The sequence below is a fragment of the Lonchura striata genome, chromosome Z (assembly GCF_046129695.1).
Source record: "Lonchura striata isolate bLonStr1 chromosome Z, bLonStr1.mat, whole genome shotgun sequence".
Classification (NCBI taxonomy): Eukaryota; Metazoa; Chordata; class Aves; order Passeriformes; family Estrildidae; genus Lonchura; species Lonchura striata.
This window is the reverse complement of record NC_134642.1, coordinates 70,014,315-70,040,195: the sequence shown is the minus strand read 5'-3', so window position 1 is coordinate 70,040,195 and position 25,881 is coordinate 70,014,315. Positions and strand designations below refer to the sequence as shown.

General features: G+C 37.8%; 1 protein-coding gene and 1 long non-coding RNA gene across 4 annotated transcripts in view; one reads left to right on the top strand and one right to left on the bottom strand.

Moving 5' to 3' along the window:
• The window catches only part of LOC110476507 (uncharacterized), a 39,870-nt gene extending 34,704 nt beyond the window's left edge, over window positions 1-5,166 (bottom strand). For all 3 annotated transcript variants that reach the window (XR_002466427.3, XR_002466428.3, XR_013341620.1), the window contains exon 1: window positions 4,897-5,166. This is a non-coding gene — a long non-coding RNA (uncharacterized LOC110476507). The remainder of the gene's footprint in view (window positions 1-4,896) is intronic.
• Window positions 5,167-5,569: 403 nt separating this feature from the next.
• Window positions 5,570-25,881, top strand: part of RORB (RAR related orphan receptor B) — a 129,213-nt gene continuing 108,901 nt past the window's right edge. The window contains exon 1 of the mRNA XM_021541521.2: window positions 5,570-5,778. Coding sequence (XP_021397196.1) covers window positions 5,772-5,778 — 7 coding nt within the window. The 5' untranslated portion in view covers window positions 5,570-5,771. The remainder of the gene's footprint in view (window positions 5,779-25,881) is intronic.

Sequence of the window (25,881 nt, the reverse complement as noted above, 5' to 3'; positions counted from 1 at the left end):
TTAGTCCAAATTAGCTTTTTACCACCAGGCTTGTTCTGCAGGTACTACTAACTTAGTGTAACATAATAATAAACAACTGAATGATCAAGAGAATGTTATGAATTACTCAGTCAATATGCTTCATCGTTCCTATAAAGTCCAAAATGTTAAGTCCTCTAAATTTTTCTGTTTAATTTTCTTGTTATCCATTATCCAAGATTCCAATTTCAGTGATACTCTGTTTTGAAATGAATACACAATATTTGTTTGCCTTTATTTTACCTCTTTTAGAAGAGAATTACTAACATGCATATGCTTTTACATGTTACTCATAGCAAAGGATCAAGTTAAAAAAACAGTGCAAATAGCTCTGATATACTAAATAGTATGATTTTCTAAACAGATATTAACTCAGAAATAATAGTTATCAATTTTGCATACAATGAAAAATAATTTAGAATAAAGCTTTCGAACTTCTTTGACTTTATAATGTAAAACTGTTCATAAGTAAGAATAGGAATTCCGAGATTCCACCAGAAAATCAATTACTTCCCTAATTAATAAAATAACTTTATTCTGGATTTATAATTTTCCAGTAAAAAAGTATTAAAATTTTTTAAAAATCAGACTGTTTCCATTAGGCCAAAAGAATAGTTAGCTGGATGGTCAATATCCATTTAAAGAGAAAAGTTTTTGCTTGTAATATATGCTCACATTTAAACTTTAAACTACTTCATTAGAGCAATATACATTTGAAGATACTCTGAGTCTCATTCCCAGGCTACAGTATCTAGTGCCTTAGAGGCTGCCTGGAGGATCTGAAGCACTGATCTGAAGGCGGGTCTTCTGCCTCATGCTTCTTTCCTACAGCACTTTCTTTTGTTCACATATTCCTTCCAACTCTTATCTTTCTTATCTCCTTCATTAAAGCCTCTTCTTGGTCTTGGATTGCCTCAAAACAAGTGAGGAACCCTTGGACCTTCCAAGGATGGAGAACATGGATGCAAATCCTGAAAGGTCACTGCCTCTTGGCAGGATTTTTCTGCAGGAAGACAGTCTTTCACTGCTGCCTCCTCTCTCATCAGTGTTTGAATATGCTGTAGTTCCTCCAGAGCAAACTTCAGGTCACTTGGGCATAGGTACTACTGTTGAATTTAGCTCCTTTCTTGGCTAGGTTTTAGAATCCAAAATATAATTTCGAAGTTTTTGTGTTCTACATTTAATACAACAATTATATCCTTATCAGACACTATTTTCACATGCTGAACATTTTGTCAGGGGGTGAGATGGTGATGGGATCTAGTATCTCAGCTAGTATCCATTTCTGTTCCAAGATATGTTTAATTGGGACACTTTATAACATGATCCAGTGATTGACACTCCATGTAAAGCAGGGGAAGTCACAATACAATTTCTGCCATTAATGCAGGGAAGAATATAGAGAATGAACTAAATGTCATGAAGCATTTACAGGAGTTGAGCTTCTTTATTTGTGGCTAGGGATTGCTTTCCATTTCACAAGACAGAGGAAAAAGTCAAGCATGGTTTTTCATTTAATTTTTTCAAGTTTCTAGTTGTCCTATCATGCATAATACATTAAATTCTTAGCTTTTAAAATTAAATTGGAATAATTAAAGATTTTTCAATTGCTAAATGTTATTCTTTATTGTGTCAGGATTTTCTAGGGCTGCTTTTGAAATAGTTTTACTAGTTTGGAAGTAAATGCAAAGTTTTGAATTTAATAATATTCCGTGGAAACGGTTTGAAATTGCATAATGCTTATAAGTCTTTATAGGAAACAAAGGCAGTATAGTTAATGTGCATGTTTTCAGATTGCAGGCAGCATAATGAGATAGGAAGAATTTCAGAAAGTTAATCTAAAGTGAGGAATGCATGAGAGAAGCTCATATTCCTGAGCCCATCATTAACTTTGTGCAAAAGTCATAAAATGAAAAACTGGAAAATCTTTATTACTTACATGACGTTAGGAATATTTGGCAATGAAGATGTAGACAAAAGAAATGAAGAAAATTGTGACCAATGCTAGTCCTATTGAATCTAAGAAATAAATTTTGACTATATGGTGCATCTGACTTTCTTTCATGCCAACAGAAATTAGCCATTGATACCCAGGGGAATGAAATGGGACCTGCCTGATACAGTTTGCTTTGACTATTCATTCAGTACTTTTTAATAAAGCAACTAAATTAGGTATAACTTGCTACAGCTATAATGAACATATAAAAAATTATTAAAATGATAAAAGTCGGTAGCCTTAAATACTGTCTTAGAAGATTGTGACCCAAAGAGCCTTGGAAAGGTGCTAATACAAGTGAATATTCTGAAAAGCAATTCCTCACTGTTATTTTGCAGTGAAAATATAATAGCAATAATATAGCTCTTTAGCCATAAAACATTAGTTTATATTTTGAAGCAAAACAAATTATTTGTTATATTTAAACTATATTTGTCTGACATTTTCTAAACTTCTCTGAATCACTCACCTGAAATGAGAAAAACCTGAAAAGGCTCTCTTTGAAACCTAGGATAACTAACATCTTTGAAGAATAGTGGGATAAATTGTACTACTCCGTTTATTTAACTATTGAAAATATGTGTTCAGTATTTAAATATTCTCTAAATTTCTGTATGACTTCAGATCATGTGGCTTTCTTGTGTGTCATTTACCTGCTTCAATATATAACAGTTTCAAGTAGCTTTGTGTTTTTAAATACAGTGTTTGTAATTTCTCTGGCTCTCAGTGAAATTCACACTTCTTCACATATGTTATTAACATGTCTAATTCTTTCACCACCCTTACTAGTACTTAGTAGACAATATTTAATAATAAATATTTTTTAAAATGAAATTTAACATCTTCTTTAGCCAGTGAAGAAGTTATATCAGACATCATTGTACGTATACTATATTGGAACAAGAAAGATGAATAAACTAAAAGTCTACCAAGGCTTCTGAAAATGGATAAATAAAAATTGCCACTCAGTATGATAATGAGAAATGTAAATGAATTCCAGGGGCCAAATTATGTGGGTTTTGTAGGAAAAAGAAAAGAAAGAAAGAAAAAGAGAAAGAAAAAGAGAAAGAAAAAGAAAAAAAGAAAAAGAAAAAGAAAAAGAAAAAGAAAAAGAAAAAGAAAAAGAAAAAGAAAAAGAAAAAGAAAAAAGAAAAAAAATCTTGTTCTCAAAATCAAGCTAAGAATGAATAATGAGATTTTTTTTCTCCATTGTCAAAAGCACCACACAAATCCCATCTAAAGATGACCCAGAACCACTGTAATAGTGTAAGGTATTTTGAATGCACAGCATAGCAAGTAGACAGCTTGTTATTTACCTAATAAATTTTGATTGGTGTTAAGATGCAGCTTGAAAACAATTAAATCTAAAAATCATATTGGCATAAGCAAGAACAAGATGTCTTGACAATATGAAAAGAGAGTGCATGCCTCATCTTAAAATTCATCTGTCTTTTTTTCCTGCTGTTGGTGAATCTCCAGTAGGGAAAAAAAGTTCTGGTTCCAATACAACAAGTAGATGGAATCTCTGCTATCTCTCCTAGTTGCTTTTGTAAGAGCCATAAGCACTATTCACCAAATTCCATATTAGATACCAGGTAAATTATACCTATTATGAGACGAGATTTCCTAACATGGTTTGCAAAGTGATGCTTAAGAGTTGTTTTAGTGCAGTTACCTCAGAAACTTTTGAACATGAAGAACAGATTGAAGAGATGGTTTGTGGGAAAATCCATCGAAGAGAATCCTGGAGGCAAGCCTAACTACCACCAACCACATCTGCTAAAATCCCACTTAAAAAGAAAACATGCCACTGTAAATTCCATGTCTTGTGAAGTGAAATGATGGAGAACACATAACTGTTACTGAAAGGTGTGCTGATATAAGTAGACTAAAAGCCAAGTAATTGGTAAAAGTTTCTGGATGACAGCCCACGTAAGTATTAACAACTTTGCATGCAGTACATAAACTGCACAAATACAATGGTCAAGAATACAAATACCATCTAGTATTTTACGAATTAAGATTTTTTTTTTTTTAACTGACCCTGTCTTCACTACAGTGAGTGCAGTTAAAATTCACCATGGTCAAGTAAATCTAGACATTTGCATTACTGGCAGAGTTGGTTCTTTCATGTCTTTGTCAGTTGCAATTCAAACAGGTGTTTGAAAGAGGCTAACCACAAGAACTTGCTTCCTCTAAACCCCGTAACCTTGTTCACCAAGAACAAAGCTTTGCCAGTTTGCACTAACATTTCACTTTGTATCTTTCCTACAATAAATCGTAAGATAGCAAAAGTCATCAAACGTATGATTTCTTGCAAAACAGACGTAATCGAACTTAGTCTGATAATTCATGTAGTAACAAATAAATCCATTTTGGCATGTCCATTTTTAATTAAACAGTATGAAATATGTATCCCATTTTGATTTATGAGGTCGACATAGTAACTTTGTATGGATACATACATTTTAGTTAAATCAGAAGGGTTTTTTTCATTTTAGAAGATAGGAAGTGTAAATCTTGATAATAGGGAATTGTTTTAAGATGTCTTACTGAGCTCCGGTTTTGTTCCATGAGCTATCATACAGGGGGAAAAAAAAAATCAGTAATTGAAAAGATCTCGTAGTCTCTGTGTTTGTTTGGGTGCTTTTTGTTGCCTGTTTTTGTTTCTTTTGTTTGGGGAGTTATTGTTTGGGTTTTTTGTTTTTTTCGGGGACAAACATCAGTTTGTCTATCTGTTAATCAGAGGGAGAGTTCTGAGTCGTGAAAATCTTGCCGGCCGCAGTACACACCAGTTTCTGCAGAACCTTGTCCTAGTCTTGCACCAGAAAACAAATTGCCTTCGACGTCCAGATTCACTCTTTAATGAGAAAATGACTCACCACCAAACTTTCCCGCTCCCGTCGGAAAATGAAGTTTCCCGATGACGGTCACACCGCGGTGACTGAGCGCTTTCGCCTTTCTCCCCGGAGACACCGCCTCCTCACAAGCAACGCCACCCGGGGTGACTCTCCGCGCCCGCTGCCTTTCTCTGCGAGCTCCGGAGCTCTGCACGCCGGTCCCATCCTCGCAGCCGGGCCGGACCCACCGGCGCTGCCAGGGCGAGCAGGAGCGGCGGCGCGGACCGCACGGAGCCCGCGCGGCCGGGCCGGGCCGGGCCGGGCCGGGGCGGCGCACGGGGCCGCCCGCAGCGGCGGAGCCGGGCGGGCCGCGGCGATTGGCGGCGGCGCTGACAGCGGGCGGGGCGGCGGCGGCGGCGGCACCGCCCAGCCCCCGCTATAAGCCTCTTTGCCGCTTTCTCACTGGGTCTCATTTTCGCTCCGTGCGTTGCTGTGTCTGCGCAGTGGAAATCCGCAACAGGGAGCTGCTCAGGGGCGCCGTTGTCATGTGAAAGCGCACATGCTCTGCCATCCACGCGGCACCCCCCTCTCTTCTGCCTCCGCGTGTTTTTCCTGTTTTTTCTAACGTAACTCCTTTCCTCCTCCTCCCCTGCTCAGCCCCTCGCCGCCGCCCGGCCGCCCAGGCGCCCCCCGCGGAGGCTCCGCCCGGGCAGTCTCGGGGCGGCCGCCCCGGAGCAGCGCGCCCGGCGCGGGGAAGCCCGTGGAGCCGCGCCCCGCGGAGCCGCCCCGGAGGTATGGTTTTCCCGGCGGAGCAGAGCTGCGGCGGCTGCCGCCTTCGCGGGTGTTGAGACGGGACTTGTGCGGTGCGGTTCCTGGGCTCCTAGCTTCATGACTGCGCGGAGCGGGGAACCAACACCATGCGAGGTAAGCGGGCCGGTGGGGCGGCTCTCTTTTGAGAAAGGCGCTGGGGAAGTGGTTTCGTACTAGGGAGAGGGTCCGGGGGAGAAAGTTGATGGGTGGTGCCCGCCCGCCGGCGTGGCTACTGACGGCATGATTCCCGCACCCGCGGGGCCGTGATCCCGACCGAGGAGCCTTCCGGGGCAGCCGGTGGCGGACGCCCCGCGTACCTGTCCCGGGGAGCCCCCGCCGCCCTGGCCCGTGCCGGGGGCGGAAGGGAGGGAGGCTCGGGTGGTGGGCAGTGTCGGTGCCGTGAGATCTGCACCTGCAGCTGCCCGCGGGGCGCGGCACATCGTCCCATACAGCGGAACCCGCTGGCGCTTGGTCCCGGGTCGCTGCCAGCACGGAGAGGGGCTGCCCTTTTCTCCCCAAAAGTTATCTGGACTTTGTTCCCTAACCGGCACGTCGCCTGGAGGCCCCTGTTCCCCACGGGCTGCTAACTGGCCGGCAAGGGTTGCGCTGCCCGGGAACCCCGTGCCCGCAGGTCTCTTGGGGTCCCCGAGCCGGTGCTGCCTGCACAGCCCGATGGTGGGGGGCGGGAGGGGCTCCTCCGGGGCTTGCAGCCGCACTCGGTAGGGTCCCGCCGGAGAACGGAGTGTCGCCGCTGGCGGGACACCTCGGGCATGGAGAGCTGCTGGTGCGGTGCGGCTGGAGAGGCTGCGTGCTGGCGCGCCGGGCGGCCGCGTGGGTGCGTAGGGCAGCGCAGGACATGGGAATGCGTTGCTTCCGTGTCTCCCAGGACCAGACTCCCCCGGGCCCCATCCCCGGACAAGGCGAGCACCTACACCGGAGCAAGAACAACCCCTGCCAGCCTCGTGCGTCCGCGGGGTTTACACAGCTCCTCCGCTCCCCACCTTCCACTTTGTCTTTTGTCACCCAGTTTGGCAAAGGGGTTGCTTGCCTCACCCATGGCTTGGTATAAGGGACAAAAAGTAGTCTCTACCAGGGTGTTGGAACGGAGGAGAAGGGCTTATGGGGATTGGGACACGCTCGGCGTTGACGGCGGCGCTGCATGCGGATTTATTGATCTTCTGTTTAAGGACGGGACACACAGACTATAAAGAACTTCTAGCTAGAATTTCAGCTTGTTTGATGTCATCTCCTGTAACAGCATGTGTTAACAGCAATAACAAATCACACGTGTGTTATTGGCTTTAAAGGAATTGTAGCTATGACATTTGCACAGATAGAGTTAAAAAGACCTTCTTTTCCCCCAGCATTCTTTGTTAGGTTGTTGGTTGTGGGGCATCTGGCAATAACTTGCTAAAAGATGTTTGTTTTTCTTAAGAGCAACAGGAAACAAGTGAAAACACTCAATTCTGTAAAGTGTCCCCTGTTGCAGCTTTGTGGCTTGGGTTGGAGGTTTTCTATTTGTTTGAGTATGGGTTTTTGTGGATTTTGGTAATATTTGTGGGTTTTGTTTGGGTTTTTTCGTTCTTTGTTTTTCTGCACACCAGAGCGCCTCCAGTTTGATTAAAGCCAGTCATTGTCTCAGGGGTTGTTTTTCAAAATGTGCCCATCCAGTGACCCCTGGTCAGGAGTCCCAACTCCCCTTTCTGTGGGCAGTTCATCCTCACAAGCTGTGGCCTGCACAAAGGTGAGGAGTAATGTCCTCCATCTCCTCAGATGCTTTCCTTCTAAACAAGGCCCACAGTGGTCTAGCTGTGCTGGGCAGGGAGAGGGAAGCAGATCTTGCTGCACATCTAGTTACATCTCCTGCCAGATCTGCCCCAGCTCCGTAGCCATCTCTACCACCCCTTTAGCTGTGCTTTCAGCCACTGTGAAGAGGTGCAGCCCTGCCCCTAGAATGTACACTAGTATTTGCACTGAATTTATGCTTACTCAATAGGGAGTTTACAGGTGGGAGGAAAAAGGGCTGGGATGGATGGAGGAGAAAAACAGGCAACTTTTTTTCTTCTTTGAAACTCATGTGCAAGAAGTCAGTAAAGTGAAGTTTTACAACAGGGGTGTGTGCAGGCAAGAGCAGTGCTTCACAACACCTCAATTAAAAAGGAGCATTACATGTTAATAGAGCATCTGTCTTTGTGGCTTTCCAAATAATGGAAATAAATGAGTGTTACAGTTCACAGATTATGAGCTCCCATGAATTGGTGCTTTTAGAGAGCTGTGAGCCTTCTTGTAAGAGTGTAGTTGTTTTCAGCTGTATTTGCACTTGCTTTGAAGGAGGAAGCGCTCAGTCTTGAGCATGTGAGCTGTTCCCCCAAACTTTCCCAGCTTACTGGGATCCTTCCAAGCTGCAGTTGGTACAGTTAGCACAACATACCTGGGATGTGTAGTGGCTGCTGTGGTTCATTTCTGCTCCACACTGGAGATGGAGGCCAAAAAGTTCCTGAAAATACCCAGCCTGTGTTACTGCCTGCTGAATTCCAAAGCCCTGGCCAGTCACATACTGTCAGTTGTCCCATTCCGTGGAAGCCAAGCTAACATTTTCAGCTGTTGTTACAGTCATTGGTCATGTTCTATCCAAAACAATCATTTTCTTCACTTCAAACCTTGATTTCAACCCCATTAAGTATATGTTGCCACACTGAATCACAGCAGAACAATATACAGGACACTGAGGTCCTGATATTTCCTTCTGAATGGAAAATGGAATTTTTTTTGAGGTGATGACTTTTATACCAGTATTTTATGGAGGCAAACATAGGTGTAAAAGAAATTTACAGTGAGTGTTCATCACAGTCTTCCTTCCATCTGTCCCAGTCCTAGCAACATCCTGTGAGGGAGTTAAGAACATAGTATGTGTACCTCAGTATACTTTTTAGAAAAAGAGAACAAAAAAAGAACTAAAATGGTTGTGCTATTTAACTTAAAAAGAAGACTTACATTTTTTCTTCTAGTTTATTTATTACTAAAATGATTTGTAAAGTTTAAAGCTATTAAAAGTTAGTCAATTCTGTTTTTAATGCAGCTGTTATGCAAATGTGGAAAGTTGTGGCAAAAAAAGTGTCAAAATATCTACTTTTACACAGAGAACATGCTACGCATACACATACAAAAGTCAATTTTGCAATTGTAACGATTTGAGTTGTGAAAGTGACATTAGTACCCAAGTACTCCACTTATTACAGAAGTAATAGTTATACTTTTAGTTTAAAATGTTATTAAAAGCATTTTTGTTACATTTTTAAAAAAGGAGCACCACAGCCCCCTGAAGTCAAGTTATTTAAGTGAGTTTTCTGGGTAATTTTTTATTGTTGCTGTCAGGATAAGCAATAAGGCATGTTGCATGATGTTATGTAGCTATCCCATTTTCTTAGCATGACTGAAATATTTGTAGGAAATTAGAGAAGTGTTCAGACAAATTCTATATGCAGTATTTCTAAGTGAGCTTATTAAGTAACACATACAAAGACACTGGCTCGCTTAGAAGGTCTTGAGTAGATGAGTGCAGGGAATCTTTATAGACTCATCACCTTCAAAGGAAAATTATGTTGCAATTTATTCCAGGAAAAGTAAATATGTCTCTATTTGTAATGTGTAACATTAATATTCCAAAATACATTGATGGCACTGAGTATTTAAAGAAAGGACTTAGGATCTTACCCCACCATTGTAAAACCAATTTGTCCTTAGAGTGTAGTGCATCTAGCAACTCCTTAATTGAATGATGTTATTTGACTTCATTGGGATGCCTTGATATGTGATAAAGCACAAGTTTCTGATGTTAGGTGTTCCCAGGTAAAATTTAATAAATGTCAGTAAATCATAAGTCAGTAATAAACTGTGTCACATAAAAAAAAAAATACAGGTGTATATAGTCAATAAACAGTGACACCCCTCTAGAATGAACAAAAGTAAAAGGGAAAGCACGAGTGCCCATTTGTACCTCAGAAATACTTTTACTTTGCGTTGGATCATACTTACATTCCATACGGTATCTTCCATTTTTCTTTACTTGTAATGTGCTACAGTATTGGGGATCAAAGGAGAGCACATAATGAAAGTTCATCAGTTGATAACAATATGATTTAATAGCATATAGACGTTATATAAGAGTCTTTTTAATAATATAATTATTTTTTAAGTTATCATTTGTTTTTCTTAGATGGAAGTGTGGTGACAGTTAATTTAAAAAATACAAAAATACCATGTGCACTGTCTGGGAATAATTTCTCTTTTGTGGTATGGAAAATATCCGACTTCCACTGTTGGTCTTTTACAAATCCAGTGGCAAGCAGTAAGTTGGTATGATTTTTCTAATTTGACAGTGCAGTATAGAGGTCATTTAAATGGTATTTTATGGTTAAAAACTATTTTTGGCCTTTGAGGAGTAAATCTGTCAGGAAAAAAATTGTCTGAGTAGATAAGAATTCTGGAAGTCGTAATTCCTGTTTAGAATGTACTTGTGATAATTTGTGGAAAGTCTTTAGGGTGCTATGGAAGATATGGTTATATATCATAGTGACGTTTGTCTCCTCAAAAACATGTGGGTAAGGTATACCTTCAACAGTACTGAGTTTTATTAAACAATTCCAGGGCCCAGGGTCTGTGGTAGTGTGCACACTGGTTACCTGAAACAGAAAAACTGTTCAAAGGGTTGAAATATTGAACTTATCATCTGGTGAATAGAAATGAGCTTTATTAGTACAGCAGTATAATGACTAGTGTTGTGTAGTCCATATACTGCCCTTTCATCCATTACCCTGTCAATTTTGCTTTTAATGAGGGAAATCACAGGTCTTATGTTTATGGTAAATTTTGCTACATATATTAGTTGCTCCACTTTCAAAACTGAAATAATTGAAAAAGATAAAGTCTGAGCATTGCTACACAATCATGAGATAACAGTAGTGTGTTAGTGGTCATACATTGTTTTACAGTTCTAAGTTGCTGTCTTAGATCACTTGCTGTTGAGCTTAGTAATAAACCTGTTATATCAACTTAAATCAAAGTGTAAATTTTAAAAAACTGATGCATTTGAATTTAAAATCAGTTTCTTTAAACAGTAATTTTAACAGCTTTGTACATTTAGCACAGTTGGGGCTTTCCATAATGACTTTCATAGACTAGCTGGAGATGTCAAAATGTTGTTCTTTGTGCTCTGTGTTTAAAAAAGTTCAGTGTTGTTTTTTCTTCCAATTCTGTATGCAGTCTGGCAAAGTCTGCAGTGCAGCTTGGAGAATAAAACATCACAGTGTCACTGGGGGTGGCAGACAGAAGGTGCCTTTTGGATTGTGCCATTTCCCTGTTTGTTTCTAATATTGGTTTCATGAGCATATTAAAAACTCTAATTTATGCACAGGATTGAGAATACAGTACAGCTGTGATGGCTTGGTCCTTATTTGATTGAACAATGCTTACTCACTTGAGTGGTCCTATTAATGAGATATTTGGCCCTCTGCATTTTTTCAGTCTTGGAACTATTTTTTGTGAAGCAGAAATGTTCGTGCTTGACTTTGCCAGACACATTCTGCTGGAAGTTTATGCAAACAGCATAACAGCTGTTTCTGCCTCTGCTACAAGTATATACGCTAATTTAGCTTGACATAAATGTTGTTACTTTGCTCTTAATTGTGAATTATTTTGATGAATTGCCAATTAAAATGCATGTATACAATTTTTATGGGGGATCTACTCTTTTACTGATGCACAAAAATGCAATAATTTTTTTAATGTAACTTTACATTTTAATTTTATCTGGATCATGGCCATTTTAAACCACATACTTATTAAAGAGTAAGCATCAAGTAATTGTGTTTGCTTGACAGACGAACTCATTTATGAAGAGTTGTCGTGGGCCTTGTATATGTGTGTAGCTCAGTTAGGGTTTATAAGACTATTCACAGAAATAAGGCAAGCTGTGCTTGTTATGTGTCCCTTGGAAACTTGATGATTTAAGATTGTAAATTATTATAAAGGCCACAGGGAATCAATATCATAAAAAGCATACCAAATTACAAAAAATCTTCTTGCTCTGAAATTTCAGTAAAATCGCCTTCCAGTTGTCACTGTCTGCTGTTCTTCAGTGTTTGAATACAGCTTTTTGCTATATAAATATTTGCTGGAAAGAAGTGTTTGTGGACATGCCACATGTTTTATCTGCTGAGGCTGACACATAAAAAGTATTCAAAAATATTGTTCTTCTGCCAATTTACCAATAAACTACTTTGTTTAATTGTTATGCTTAGGCTCATTGCTGTGTTGTTGCTAGTAAATAGTGGCCAAGCAAAGATTGGAAAGATCTTTAAGTAAAGATTAGGAAAATACTTATATTTTTATTGTATTTATGCATGAATCTGCACCATAGGGTAATAAATATTTTAGTATGGTTAAAAAGCAATATAATTTAAAGGGCAGTTTTGATTATTGTTACAAAATCAGTCTGTAAAGTCGTCTGTCTACTTATAGATGTTCCTTAGGTTATTTCTCATTTAACTGATTTATTTTCATTACACATGGTCACTTAAGTTTCCTGAACAAGCAAGCTACTTCCATAACAAAATTACTCTTTTTAGGAGTCGTATTTCTTGTTCATTAATACATGATATTGGTAAGTGAGGTCATCCTTCAGAGTAGTAATTCTAAAGAAGACATGCATTCACATTACATTTAATTTCCCCCCCCTCTGAAACAATCCTTTAGAGGAAAAACATCTTTACAAGCAATCCATTTGTTACAGGTTTCAGTTGTTGGTGTTTTTTCATTTTTGCTTCTTCCCTTTGTTTTGTGGGGGGTTTTCTGGGGTTTTTTTTTGTTTGTTTGGTTGGTTTTTTTGTTGTTGGTTTTTTTGGTTTTTTTTAATGAAGACATTCATGGGACAAAAACAGTCAGATCAAAAGAAGGCAAAAAAATTAAATTGAAGTTCAGTCTACTGTCAAAATAATGAGCTGTCAAGTAGATAGCATATTACATTTTGTTGGTTTTGGGTGAAATTATGGTTCTCCTAAAATAAACCTCAAATGTAAAATGTAAAGACACAGCTTGTTTATAAATAAGCAAGTCTTAAATTATTATTCCCACTACAACAGGAGGTAAAGAGTGATAGGCTTTATGTACTTGCATAGTTTTCAGAGGTTAGATTATTTAGTGTGCATTACACATTGAAAGTGTACACTTCTTTCAGAGAGATTTGGAAGCTAGTCTCAGTCCAAAGCTGGTGGCATGTATCTGTTAGCTAGAATACTGAGAACTGTTCAGCAAATATTTTTCCAGAAGATTTATTGGAAATAAGGATCTTTTGGAGAAGGACGGTTTAGGAATTTTACTATATATGAACTGTATAAAACAGAATTTAAGAAAATTAAGAACCATATTTTCATAAAAAGTGCTGTTTAGAGCCATTGATGTGTGTTGTCTTCTCTTTCCTTCTTGGAAAATACGTCTAGTTTAACTAGGTAAGGGCAAATTTCTGCCAGTTAGCTTTTTTATTTGAGAACCTGCCACAGAAGTGCATTTTGGAAATCCTAAGACTTCCCTGCTGACATGTTTTTCCTTGATCGTTTGTGCATGTCAGCAGTGCAGTACTGGTTTTGCTTTTCTAAACAAGACGGAAAATGAAAATAAATATTACATTTCAGGTCCTGGCTGAGTGGTGAAACTGGTGGTCTGTTGTCCTTCATATTTGTCAGTCTGGAAGAAGAATGAAGCATCAGCTGGCTATGAAAAGCATTGCTTACTTCAGTGTGCATTGTTTGGGGGATTTTGTACAATATTTGTACAATGAACTGTATTTGGTAATTAATTAGAATGAACTGAAAGTAACTGGAATAATCTGAAAGGAGGGACCATGCACAAGAATTGAGGCCAGATACTCAAATGCAGTGGCAGCACAAATATAAACAAATGCAGCACAGTCTAGTGGCACAGAGGCGTAATGGCATTAGAGAACACATGTATTAATAAGGCACAATGCCATACATTGATATCATCTTTGTGAAGAAAAGACACTTAACTTTTGGAAATAATTCCCCTGGTGGCCAAAGAGAAATTAATTTAGGTTGTTTAGGACATTATATTAAACCTGTTACTGTTTTCTTTCTGTGTATTATGTAAGCTGTTATTAGAAGTGTCTGTCAGCTAGCCAGATTTCTCCTTTTAATTAAACAAATCACTCTCTATGTAGGAATACTTATGAAAATGGAAGGGTGGTACAAGAAATACCAGCTTAACTGTTGTGTTTAATGTATGGATACCTATAATATATATTGTACTATAGGTAATATATACACATATATTACCAATAGTATAATATATATTATAGGTAATATATACACAGTACTGCACCAGATGTCTTTTTTAGACATACCCACTAAAATACTGAGACATTAGCAATTAAAATTAACAGTGTATTGAAAAAAACTAAAGATTAGCAACACTTTTGCAGAATTTTCTCATTCAGAAATCTATATATTTTATTTTGAATACTAGTTTCTGTGTAGCCATAGTCAATTTTTGAATGAATTACTCTCCCACATGAGTACTTGGAATAAGGAGGAAGATTAAAACAACAATGTCAGTGCAGGCAAAATATGGTTGATTAACATCCATTGAGAGTAATTTAAACTACAGATTATTCCATGGCCTGAAGAATGTCATCATGTTCCACTACAATTCATAAAACAATTCTACATGTTTATGAAAATAAAATCCTTATTCATACCTAGTTGAGAAAAAAGGCATTACCAGTGCTGTAGCAACAGTTAGAGTATTAAAAGCAAAACTTCAAAAGTATCTAGTAATCTCCATAATTTAGGCATAATTTAATTAATATATTATTAAAAGAACTGAAAGAAAGGTATTGCATGCAATATTCGCTGTAACATTTAGAGAAATAAAGATTTTTTTTTTGATAAATTGTTTATATATGATAATGTTTCAAGCAAATGTATACTACAGTAAATTGCATCAACTGAGTGAAATCTGTCTGCAGAGTTGTATGTCTTTGGAATAGAATTCCCTACGGACTTTGTTGGGATGTTTAAATAAAAATCATGGTACGGTATGTTCTCATTGGTTATTTACAGTCCACTGTTTTTTTAGAAAATGGGATAGCTAATTAGTTTTGAGTTTAGTGGATAAGAGGGGAGAGAACTTGTGCCATCCTAATTCAGGTGCCTATGCAAAAGTCACTTTCTTCATGTATCCTGGATTTGCATTTGCCAAAATTCCAATATTTATTTTTAAAGATATGATTGGCCAAGATGTGTTCTAAATCAGCATTCCTAAGAACTCTAGTGGAAGTGCCATGAAAACAGAACACTAAATAAGACCTTTTGCAGCAAGCTATTTTCAGGCTTCAGCAGAATTAGGGAGAAAAAGATTCTATCAGATGCATCACAAAACTGGCGGAGAGAAATGTATGCTTTCAAGAGGGAATTTAATCAGGGGAAAGAGAAAAGGGGGAGGTAAAAAAGTATGGTGAATTTGTATAGGCAACAAACTGAATAGAAAGGCTGTTTTGAAATAGAGTTATGTTCAAGAAGTAAATAGAAATATAAAGGAAAAGAACAATATAAAAGAGAAGAGTGAGGTGATGGAAGGGGGTTTTGATGTGAACAGTCCTGTACTACAAAGTGCTGGACTTCTCAATTTCCACTCATTGCAGGTGGAGTTAACTACAATGGGCCTGCTATTGGAAATGAGAAAGAGAGAAGTGTAAGTAACAGAAAAAGAGAAGAAAAATAAAGAAAAGAACAAAATACAATATGAATGTGTTCCTTGGTGTTGCATGTAAATTTTTTGTAATGGGACTTCAAACTGTTTGGTATTCAGCTAAATGCTAACATTAGACATCCATTTATTTCAATGTGTATATCCAGAGCTCCGCTACTCAGGAATGCTGCAAGTTGGGGCATCACATATACAGTTATGTAAGCTGTCTGTACAAGCTTGGCATTCACTGCATTTCAGCCAAGTTACTTATTTGTGAAATTGAAATGTCATTTGCAAAACATGTCAAAAAAGGATCTTTTTAAACTCTGGATCAAACCAGATTAGGTTTGGTTATATTTTTCCCCTATCTTTCTATTATTTTTTCTGATCACCTTTTTCTGATTTTTTTTCAGTCATGTTTGTTGAAAAGTTGTACACTCAGGAAGGTATTTGTGACTGAAATTCATTCACTTGTTAGAAAATGTATAATTGGTTCCCTAAATTACACATCATACATCTCTGTGTGTTACAGAGAGTATTTTGTTCCTTCTAACCTTTTGTTTATTTTGTTTTGCTTTGCTTGGGATATGCTGCTACAAAGAAATAAGCAGTTAGTTAAATCTTGGCCAGGTTATATCTCCATGAGGTACCTCTATGAGATTATGCTTGTAGTCTTGGAAATAGATGAGGTGCTTGAGAGTTGATTCTCTGCTTCCCTATTGCTTCTTGCTTGCCAGCACCTGCTCTTTCTCCTGTCTGGTAAACAAATATCCTGGTATCTTTCCATTTGTTTGTTGGGTTTGTTTGTTTGGTTTGTTTTTGTGGACTTTTTGGGGGTGGGGTGTTGGGGGTTTTTGGTAGGTTTGTTGTTGTTACTTGTTTGAGGGGAGGGATTGTTTGATTAGCATTTTTTGGGGGTTTTGGTGGTTTTTGATGTTTGGTTTGGCTGGTTTTTTGTTGTTATTTTTAAAAAGAAAACCATAGATTTGTTACCTAAATTTTAGCTTTTGGGGATGCTGAAAATATATGGCAATAAAGAAATAGTGTCCCTTCTGATTGCAGCATAAAATTTTTTTGTAAGACAGAAAAAACATCTTCAGATTTTCTTTCCATGCTCAGAAGAAAAAGAGAAATGGAAAATGCTCTTGCAATGCTCTCCATTTCTCCAAGACCAGGGTGATTTTTCAGTATATGCCCTTGACTAACTTTTCTGTCTATAGCAGCCCCACAGAGTTTATTACAGCAATTGCAGAAGTCTCCATGACCAAAAAGATCTCAGTTTTCAGAAAACTACATGGAAAGTGTAGGAGGTACATTTATATGAAGTCTCTTGATTTCCCACATCCCTCCTGGAATTTTCTGTAAGTCCTAAGCATAAAACAGGCAGAATGCCAAGCTGTCATCCGTTAACATCTATTTCATCCTCTCACAGGATCAGTTGAGCTAGAGGAGAGTATATGTCTCAGAGTATTTATGCTATTACTGAAATGTTTAGGAATGCATCTGATTTTGAGCCAGTCTTAACCTGTATTGTCTTTTGGGCACAAATGAGCAGCAGTATAAAACAATTCCAGGAAACAAATGCTATTAAATGTATATTGTGATTTTTCATAATGTCCAAAATAGCATTTTTTATACATTTCACTGTGGAACCAAGACAAAGGATGAACTCTTAGTTTACTGTCAGGAATAATATGAGTTGTTTAGGAGTAACATTTTACTTAAGGATTAAGGCTATTTTTGTATGTGCCTTGATATTTTAAGGAGCATTAAACAATATTTTGCATGCTGCTCAGGAAATTAACTGAAATGGCTTTGGATTTTAGATATGTGTATAGAAATGTTTCATATTTTTTGAGGGTAAAAGTGGTATTTTGATACATTTTATGTATTGGTCAGTCTCTTAAAAATTAAGGGATGTTATTTTCCTATTATGTGAATTCAGCAAAACATTTACAGTAGGAGATATATGCACAAAATAATGTAAGTATACAAACTTTAATATCTACATAATTTTTAGTTTATAATGACGATTTAAAAGTGAAAATAATATGCCATGTTCCAATCCTGTTTGTGTATCAGATTTTTTCTCTTAGAGCTAACTTCTTGTCACAGTCTGTGTTTATTGGTTTGTGGTTTTATTGCAATTAACGTTGTTAGATCTTTTGTGTTTCATTAATTTAAACTCCCATCTCCACTGCTCTCTGATTACTGGCTACTTCTCAGTACATTTCATATTCTTCTGGTCTTTGTGGTTGTTAATTTTGTGACCTGCTTCTGTAACAGGCATACTGGCAGACTCAATAGAACAAGAGGTGTTGAACTATTGAGGTGTAATGGGTGAACTTGGAATATGATCCTTCCACATAATTCATTAGAGTCACTAGAAAGGCAGATTGAAGACAAATCTCCATACCAGAGTACTCCATATCTACACACACTCATTAATGCTTTCTTTAGCGGCATTTAGCAGCTATTCATATACAAGAAAACCAAGAAAGTATACTGAGTTATGTTGTTTAATTTGCTTTGTTCTGCATGATGGTTTCTACCGATGTGACAGATGATAGTTCCCCTTCTGTTGCAGGTATGGTCAGCATCTTGTACATTATGCAGAAGCCTTTTGTACAACAAAATTTTGTGTCAGTTAAATTGGAACTTTCTTGGGCATTTTGCTCTTAAGTGCCTTCACACATACTATATTCTTTAACTGAAAAAGGTGCCAGATTGATACCTCTTTTGTACTCTGCAGAGGTTTAGGATCTGTTCCTGAAGGGATTCGTGCCATGCAGATATTTGCATGGGTGGGGTGGGTGGTGTGCAATGGCCTTGTCAGGCTGATGTTGTTTGGTGCAGACACAGTGGAGGTCAGGGAGCTGCACTGCCCATGACACTGGAGCTCTCTCTCTCCCATGCTGTTTCCCTGTGGTGCCGCAAGGGTGACCTTGAAGGACCCTTTTCCCAAGGCTGTTATAACCTTGGCCTAGCCACTGACAGTGACAACAGGGGTGCCAATTAATGCTATGTGATGGTGTTTGTTTTTCCTTTCTAATGAACAAAGTCCATTGAAGACTGGACTGACACCACCAGATTACTTTGTGCACACCATCAAATGCCATGGCATTTTTATTTTGCTCAGTCACTCCTGACCTGATGTTGAACCTTCATGTGTAATCTGTATACCATCTCTGTGTCTCCCATTTATCTTAAATGGCTGTAGTTGGTTGAAGGGGTTTGCTTCTGAAGTAAGATTTGTAATAAAGCATAGTATTATGTAACAAATACGTAAAATATCTCAATTTACTTCCTGTGGTTAGATGCTGCTCTGCTCTAACAAAATGCATAAATTTTAGGAAAACTCTGAAGAACTAACCAGGCATACAAAAATGGAACAGCAGGAATGACAGAAGCATTACAATTTTGCAAAAAGCAAAGAGAATCCTGTTACAAAAAGCTTTGCAAACTACTACAGAAACTTGAGAATCTCTGTTCTGTTATATACATCTCATAAGTGATCTTAGGATGTCTTTAGTTTACCAGGGCTTTTCTGTAAAAAGTACTTAAACATATTCAGATGTACCATAAACTTCTAGGGTTTTGGAGATAGAAAACTGAGCTGAAAATGCAGTTGTTCTTTAGTATTATGTGGAGCCCAGGATTAAATCAGTAACTCTGAAACAGTTTTCATTTTTCTGTTGGATGAAAAGTTACTTTAATTTTATTTTTATTGTTATTTATTCTTTTAAATATGCATGAACAAGCTTTTCTTAGTGTCCAACAGAAGTGGTACCCACTAGCCTATGTTTATTAAAATCTCTAATGCCAAATGTCAAGTGACATATATGAGGGTGTGTAGTAGACTTGTCAGCTCAATGCAACAGTCTTGACTTTTTGTTTTTGCAATATTTTTGATATTTTAAAAGTTTAAATTATTTATTTGTTTTCAAAACTGAGGAGGAAATAGATTATACAGTTCAGGTTTTGGTTAGGTTTTGCTTTGTTTTTCTTTTCCCACTCAGTGAAAGCTGTGATCCTTTACAGTGAGATGTATTACAAGCATGTCTGCAATTTAAGACCATGTGGTAGTGAAGCTGAAGTTGAGGAAATATTAAAACTTTGTTATTATTAACAGTAGCAGTCAGGAAAGCACAGGGAGAGCAGAACTGGATTGTTATTAAATCATAATAGGGCTGAGATACAACTGTGGACATATCCTCTTGAAATAGCTGTCTCAGTTCCAAAAAGACTAAGTATTAGAAAAGAGTTATTTTCAATACATATATAAAAAGAATCATGTAAGTGTTGAAATATCTTAGCAAAGTCTGCCAAAAACCATTTACTCCAGTTCATTACATTCATGTGGCTATATATCTGAGAAAGAGATAAGACTAGAAGCAGGAGGGGCAAGTGTATGACTTGGTGCAAATGAATTTGTGAAGTAGAGTAAAGACTTCCATGCAAAAATAAGGGAATATTGGGGAAGACATTTTAGCCTCTCAGTACATCTCCCTCCTGAGTACATTTACTTCCATCACAATGGGCTAGAAGAGACCTTTGTTTAGTAGCACAGTGCCCCTGAGACCTTATTTAGCTTTTATAGCAAATTCAAAAAGAGTGATCAAGAGACAGCAGAACAAAGATGCAAGTTTGCACCACAAATATTGGTATTTTAGTTGCTTCTGTAAATCCTTTAAAAGAAAAGCTCCTAATTTGGATTTTCTGCTAAAGGAGGGCTGAAATTTAGAGATTATATGGTTTCATTTTTAGATACTGTTTCATTATCCAGTTGTGATAATGAGGAGATAGTATAAATGTGTGCTTTAGGGGAGCAATGCCTTTATTATTCTTAAATGACAAGTAGAATAACATTAAAGACAAGTGTATTAAATAATTTTGCTTCTGAAAATACAATTTTTTTACTAAGTCATACTGTTAGAAGTATATATATTGAATCTAATTCTTTGAACACTACAGAATTTCAGTCTCAGGAGTCTCAAAACTTCATTGTATGACATTTCTTACTTCTTTGAGCAGCTTCTCTGTGTTTGAGGGTTCAGAATGGTATTACCCTCATTTAGCACATAATTTTGCAAAGTTCATCTTTGGCCATCTAGATTTAGGGGTATCATGATGTTTATGTATAAATTTTTCCTGTAGTTTGCACGTATGTTTTCATCATGAATGAAGTTGTATTATGTGTTCATGTACCCCCATGAATGTTCCCAGTATGACCCTTTACCCCTTGATGTCAATACCCTTGAGTATTGACATCAGCTCTCAATTTTACCACTCTACAAATGTATATTGTGGCTGTTTCAAAAGTAGGATATGAAAAATTCAGATCTGGGGGAAATTTACTTCAGAGTAATGTAGCATTCAGCTGTCAACACAGAAATACTGCTTTGATATTCAGAGTTACAGACAGATGCAGTGATCCAATTTTGATTAAAATTAGACTAATTAAATCTCTCATCACTTGATTTAACTTGAAGTTTTATTGGTACTTTTATGGTTGATCCAGTTGTCCTGCAGGTCCATATCTAACATTAACATTTCAGTCAAAGCATATTTGATAAATAAAACATGGGTTTGTCAACAACATATGGAAAGCTGATTTGAGTAATCTCAAAAACAGGCGTTTAAAAATGCATATTAGTAATATAATCATATTTATACTTTATTTTATCATCTGATTTTGACTTGCTTCTTCCTTCTTGTTCCGTGTCTGAAGAGGTCTCACTATTAAATGCACTTCAACAGACTTGTGCCCACAAAGGCGGTCATTGGTTTTGTCATCCCGCCTTGCTGAAACTTGTTTCTGCAGTTGCTAGGCAGCCCCATTTAAATCAGCTGAAAGCACAGAGCAATTCCCCTCAGCAGCAGATTTCAATTAAAGATCTGGACATACAGCTGGTTTCTCTGGCTGGTCAGCTCCAGTAGTAAAAGGAAAGGTTTCAAGAGCTGTGCTGTGCAACAGCTGGATTCCGTAAGTTTTTCTGTAGTAAATTCACTCTGGATACCTTAGAAAAATATTTAAACAAGTAATTGAGCTGTTTCTGTTTTCTCTTGTATACATCAACTTGCAGGGGAAGCTAGTGTTTGCATTGATTGTTTTTTTCCCTCATTTTCAAAATAGATTTTATCCCCTCTGTGGTGGGTTGAGGAGAAAAACAATGGAACATGAACAAACAGAAAATCCCATCCTAATCTACAGTACAATTAGGAATTCCTCAAAGACACTGTGCCAATGCTCTCTTCTGCCAAAGAAGGAAGCGTATTTGACATTTTCAAAAACATTTTGGGATCTGGTTGGAAGTATTAAATCTTAAGCAAAAACTTAGAATAATCAAGAAGCTTTGGGATTAACAGATTGCCTTGCCATTCTAAAATAAGTTTTTAAAAGTCTATTTTTTTGTATTTAGGAGTTAGCAGGGAACTCAGAATCTATGAAAAGGAAATTGAAGTAGAATTACATGTGCTGTGTTATGGCTGGAAAACCAGAAGTTACAAAAGCAGGTTTTGGTATGGTGTCATTTGATAAAAGTTTGGTTAGTTGTGCCGTCTTAACTAAGTTAAATCAGTTAGTTACACAATCTGAAGCAGAGATTGAAGGAGCCTTTTTGTCAACATGCAGCTATCTTGCACTCTCAAAATGTAAATACTTCACTATTGCACATCATGTTTGTGGGCAGGTAAGCCAGAATTTAGCCATTTACTTCATGTTTAGAAATGTGTCTCTAGTTCTGTTCCTCAACACTCTCTTAACATACATTTTCCAAAGGTGATACAGAATTATGCTTGTCAGAATTACACTGCACTAGTGTTTTCATCCAAATTCTGATAATGGATAGGCCTAACCTATTATTTAGTCTTTCTATTGAGAAACATTACTGAAAAAAGTAGGCAGTAAGATCGTACAGAGTGAGCAGTACATTTTGCAAGGTTTTTCACAGCAGTGCAGTAAAATTTATTACTATGTGTATTCTGATCTCTGTTGCCAGCATGCAATTCTGTAGTTTCTCCCTAATTTGCCAATGTTACTGTAGAGATTTTCTGTGGAGTGTTGCTTTATTATTTTTTATTATTATATTGTTTCCAAGGGCTTGCTTTTTCACCAAGTTCTCTACAAATGCAAAGAATGTTCTTTCACTCAGCAAAGAAAGAGGTGGATGCTGTGTGTCCATTTTTAAATAACCATGTCTAAATAGTTTTAGTTCTCCTAAAGAATTCCTGAGGTTTGTTCTCTTTCACTCTTTCTAGTTACCAGAGATGGTCTCTGGGGCTTAATTAATGATCTTTCCCAGCATCTCCACCAAGATCATCACAGTGCTACCCAAAGCTGGTGTTCTATACAAACCTCCATGATCCACTCCATATTGTGTCTTTGCTGTCTGATTTAATAACATTGTCCACCATTAGGAGGTTCCTAATATCTTCTTGGCCCCCCTACATGGACTTCAGGTAACCCTTTGGATATCAATAAACTCAGAAGCACCAAAAGGGTTTGTCATAGAGCAGTATGGGGAATTTAAAGCCAAATTACCATGACATTAAATCAGAAGAGAGGATAATGTATTCACTTAACACTCAACAAGGGCCAGTAAAGCTTATTATTGACAATGATCAAGTGCTTTGTTTCTCCTTGTTCAGGATGTAGGCAAAGACTCACTACAACTCCTCTCAACATCAAAAAAGAAAAAGCTAAACAAAAAAACTGCCTTTCCTTAAAGGTCTGTTTTCGTTTTGCTGGTTTAGGTTTGTTTTTCTGAAAGCTGCTCAAAGTATTGGAGAAGTGGTATGTTCATGTATTGTGTAGTGCTGTGATATTCAGCACCTAAAAGATGAGGCTGAAGCCACCAAGACCATAAGGTGAGAAATGGACATTAGCAGAAAATGGATCATAGCAAAATAAGCATCTTCCACTATGGTCTTCTGCGAGAAGACTGTTAAATTAATTGCACATCTGCGTCCACAACAGTTAAGACTAAAAAATCCCCATTAGTAAATAGTAAAAAAAAACAAAAACAATTAGGAAATACTAAAAAACCCCGTTGTCATCAAAGAAAGATGTATCTCACTTCAGTTTAAGAATAATGATTTATTTTCCAGACACTAAATCTGGATAAAACAATTGGACAGGTAAAAAAACCACCAGGACAATTCCTGCCAAAAAAACATTACATGCTAACTCTTCTAATGACTTGAGGGTTATTGGAGTGTTCCCAGCCTACATGTTTATTGTCTAGCTCATTACCAGATTAGTTGTACTAGGGAAATATTTTTAGAGGTTGTGTTGGTCATATCTTAGGACAGTCACTGTCTGGAATACCACATACCATCTTTCCTCCATTTATAGCAAGATAGGAGGAAAGGATAGACATATTTTTTCTTCTGAGATGGCAGGCCAAATTATTATGAACTTAAAAAACACTAGGCTAGGATATGCTGATGTAGTGGTCAAGCCTTTAAAGTCTTGTGAATCGGCTATTTGCTTATTCAGAAAAGATGGAGGAAGAGAGGAGAAATAGCAGGGTGGAAAATAAGATCAGGAGTGGAGTCAGATCGGGTGCTGTAGCTACAAATAACACACAGAATTCTTCTATGTATCTGTTCAGCCTGTTGTTAATATTCTGTGATGTGCTCTGAGAGAACCTGAGAGGAAGAAGGCTTTAAAATACGTTGTGAAGTCACTTTGTGTTCTTGTCTTATAAGTGAAATATTCCCTGTATCATCTTTATCCCTGAATAGTTAATAACTTTTTGCAGCTATCTAGTGTCCTTCCATCTCTGAGGTTAAGAACTCCACTAAAAAATTGTTGCTATGTTCTTTGTAGAAATGGTATGATATCTTCTGATCTGTGTTTCATAGCAATTGTGATGTGAAGATCAGCAAATGGATACTGCTGACTTGATTTTTTTGGCCTACAGTAATCATCTTGACTGGAGGAAATCATATAACATCAGCATTCCTCTTGCCCTTGCCCAGCTTTCAGCTTTCTCCTTGTGACATATTTCAGTCTCTAGCAAGTCTGAGTGATCCTCCTCTGGAAGCTGTGTTCAGTTGTGCAAGAAGCCTGTAGACAGGCCAGGAAAGACTAGCTGTGGTAGGAACAGAGATGTTTTTGGGCATCACTCTTGGGTGTATCTATGGAGCAGCTGTCTGGGACAAGCACTTTGAAGACTGCTTCTTGACAGGCTTAGGGATGCTGAGGAAGTGGTGTTTTCAGGAATGGCCTAAAGGCAAAGATAGTATACAGAAAAAATTTTGTCCGGAGCAAGTTTCCCAGCTGTTTTCTCTCAGGACAATACAGATGCAGATTAGAAACATTATTGGTGATTTAACTTTTTCATTACACTGCTATATAATACCTTAGATTCTCTTAAATTTGCAAACTGAGTAGAACTTGGTAGGAGAGCCATGGGACACTTGTAGAATAATCTGTGATTGACAGAGATGCTCTGACCGTCTAAGGACAAATAGGCAGTGTGAAAACAGTGTATGTCTGAACCCTACTAACAGATGTAGGTATTATTTTAATGCTGACCTTCACATAGCAGCATGTTGTAAATTCTGCTCCATTTATCATGTGTGTAGATCAGTCAAGCACTTACCAAGTTGAAGAAGCAAAATTAGGGTTCATACAGAAGGCAACTGCACTGACAAACATTATATTCTCATACTCAGTAAAATACAAAGAACAAACTGGGCAATTGGGAGGTAATTCTATGAATCTGCTGTCTGTAAGAAATACTCAATGTTTTTCAGAAGTTCAAATTCAAGACAGTCATTCTGGCAACAATGAGTAAGTGTCATTAGGAGACTTCTCACCATCTCATGATGATTTTGTGATACCTACTCTAAGCAGAAGAAGACGAACAGATGTGTTAAAAGTTTCTGGAGTGTACATTTGCAAGGCATAGCCTGAAGTCAGGCAGGTCATTGTTCATCATTTTCACTCTCATCTGTGGCTGCTGAGAATATTACTGTTTCTCCTGAAGTTAAGTCCTTCGCTTGTGTGTCTGAGGACTTCTTCCCAACCATAACTTGGTAAGAACAAGGTGAAAAGGATAAAATAGAGCCAGAATGTTTTCTTGCCAACCTCTGATAAAGCATTCCAGCCATCTGTTCCAGTTTACTTCTACTTTGACTTGTATTTCTCTTTTACTAGTCTCATTCTTTCAACTGATGTTTCTACATTCTTCTCTACTTTGTTACTTTTTCCTCTTCAGTCTCCAGATGTCACTTTTTTTCCCTGTATGTGGATTATTCCTCTTCTATAACTGTAGCACTTAAAAATACGGCTTTTCTCTAGGTAGAGCTTTTATTATCATGTTCTCTAAATACACAGAATCTCACACACATGCACACACACACACACGCACAGAATAATTAGGTTGGAAGAGACCTTCAAGATCATCAAGTCCAACCTATGCCCTAACACCTCAATTAAATCAT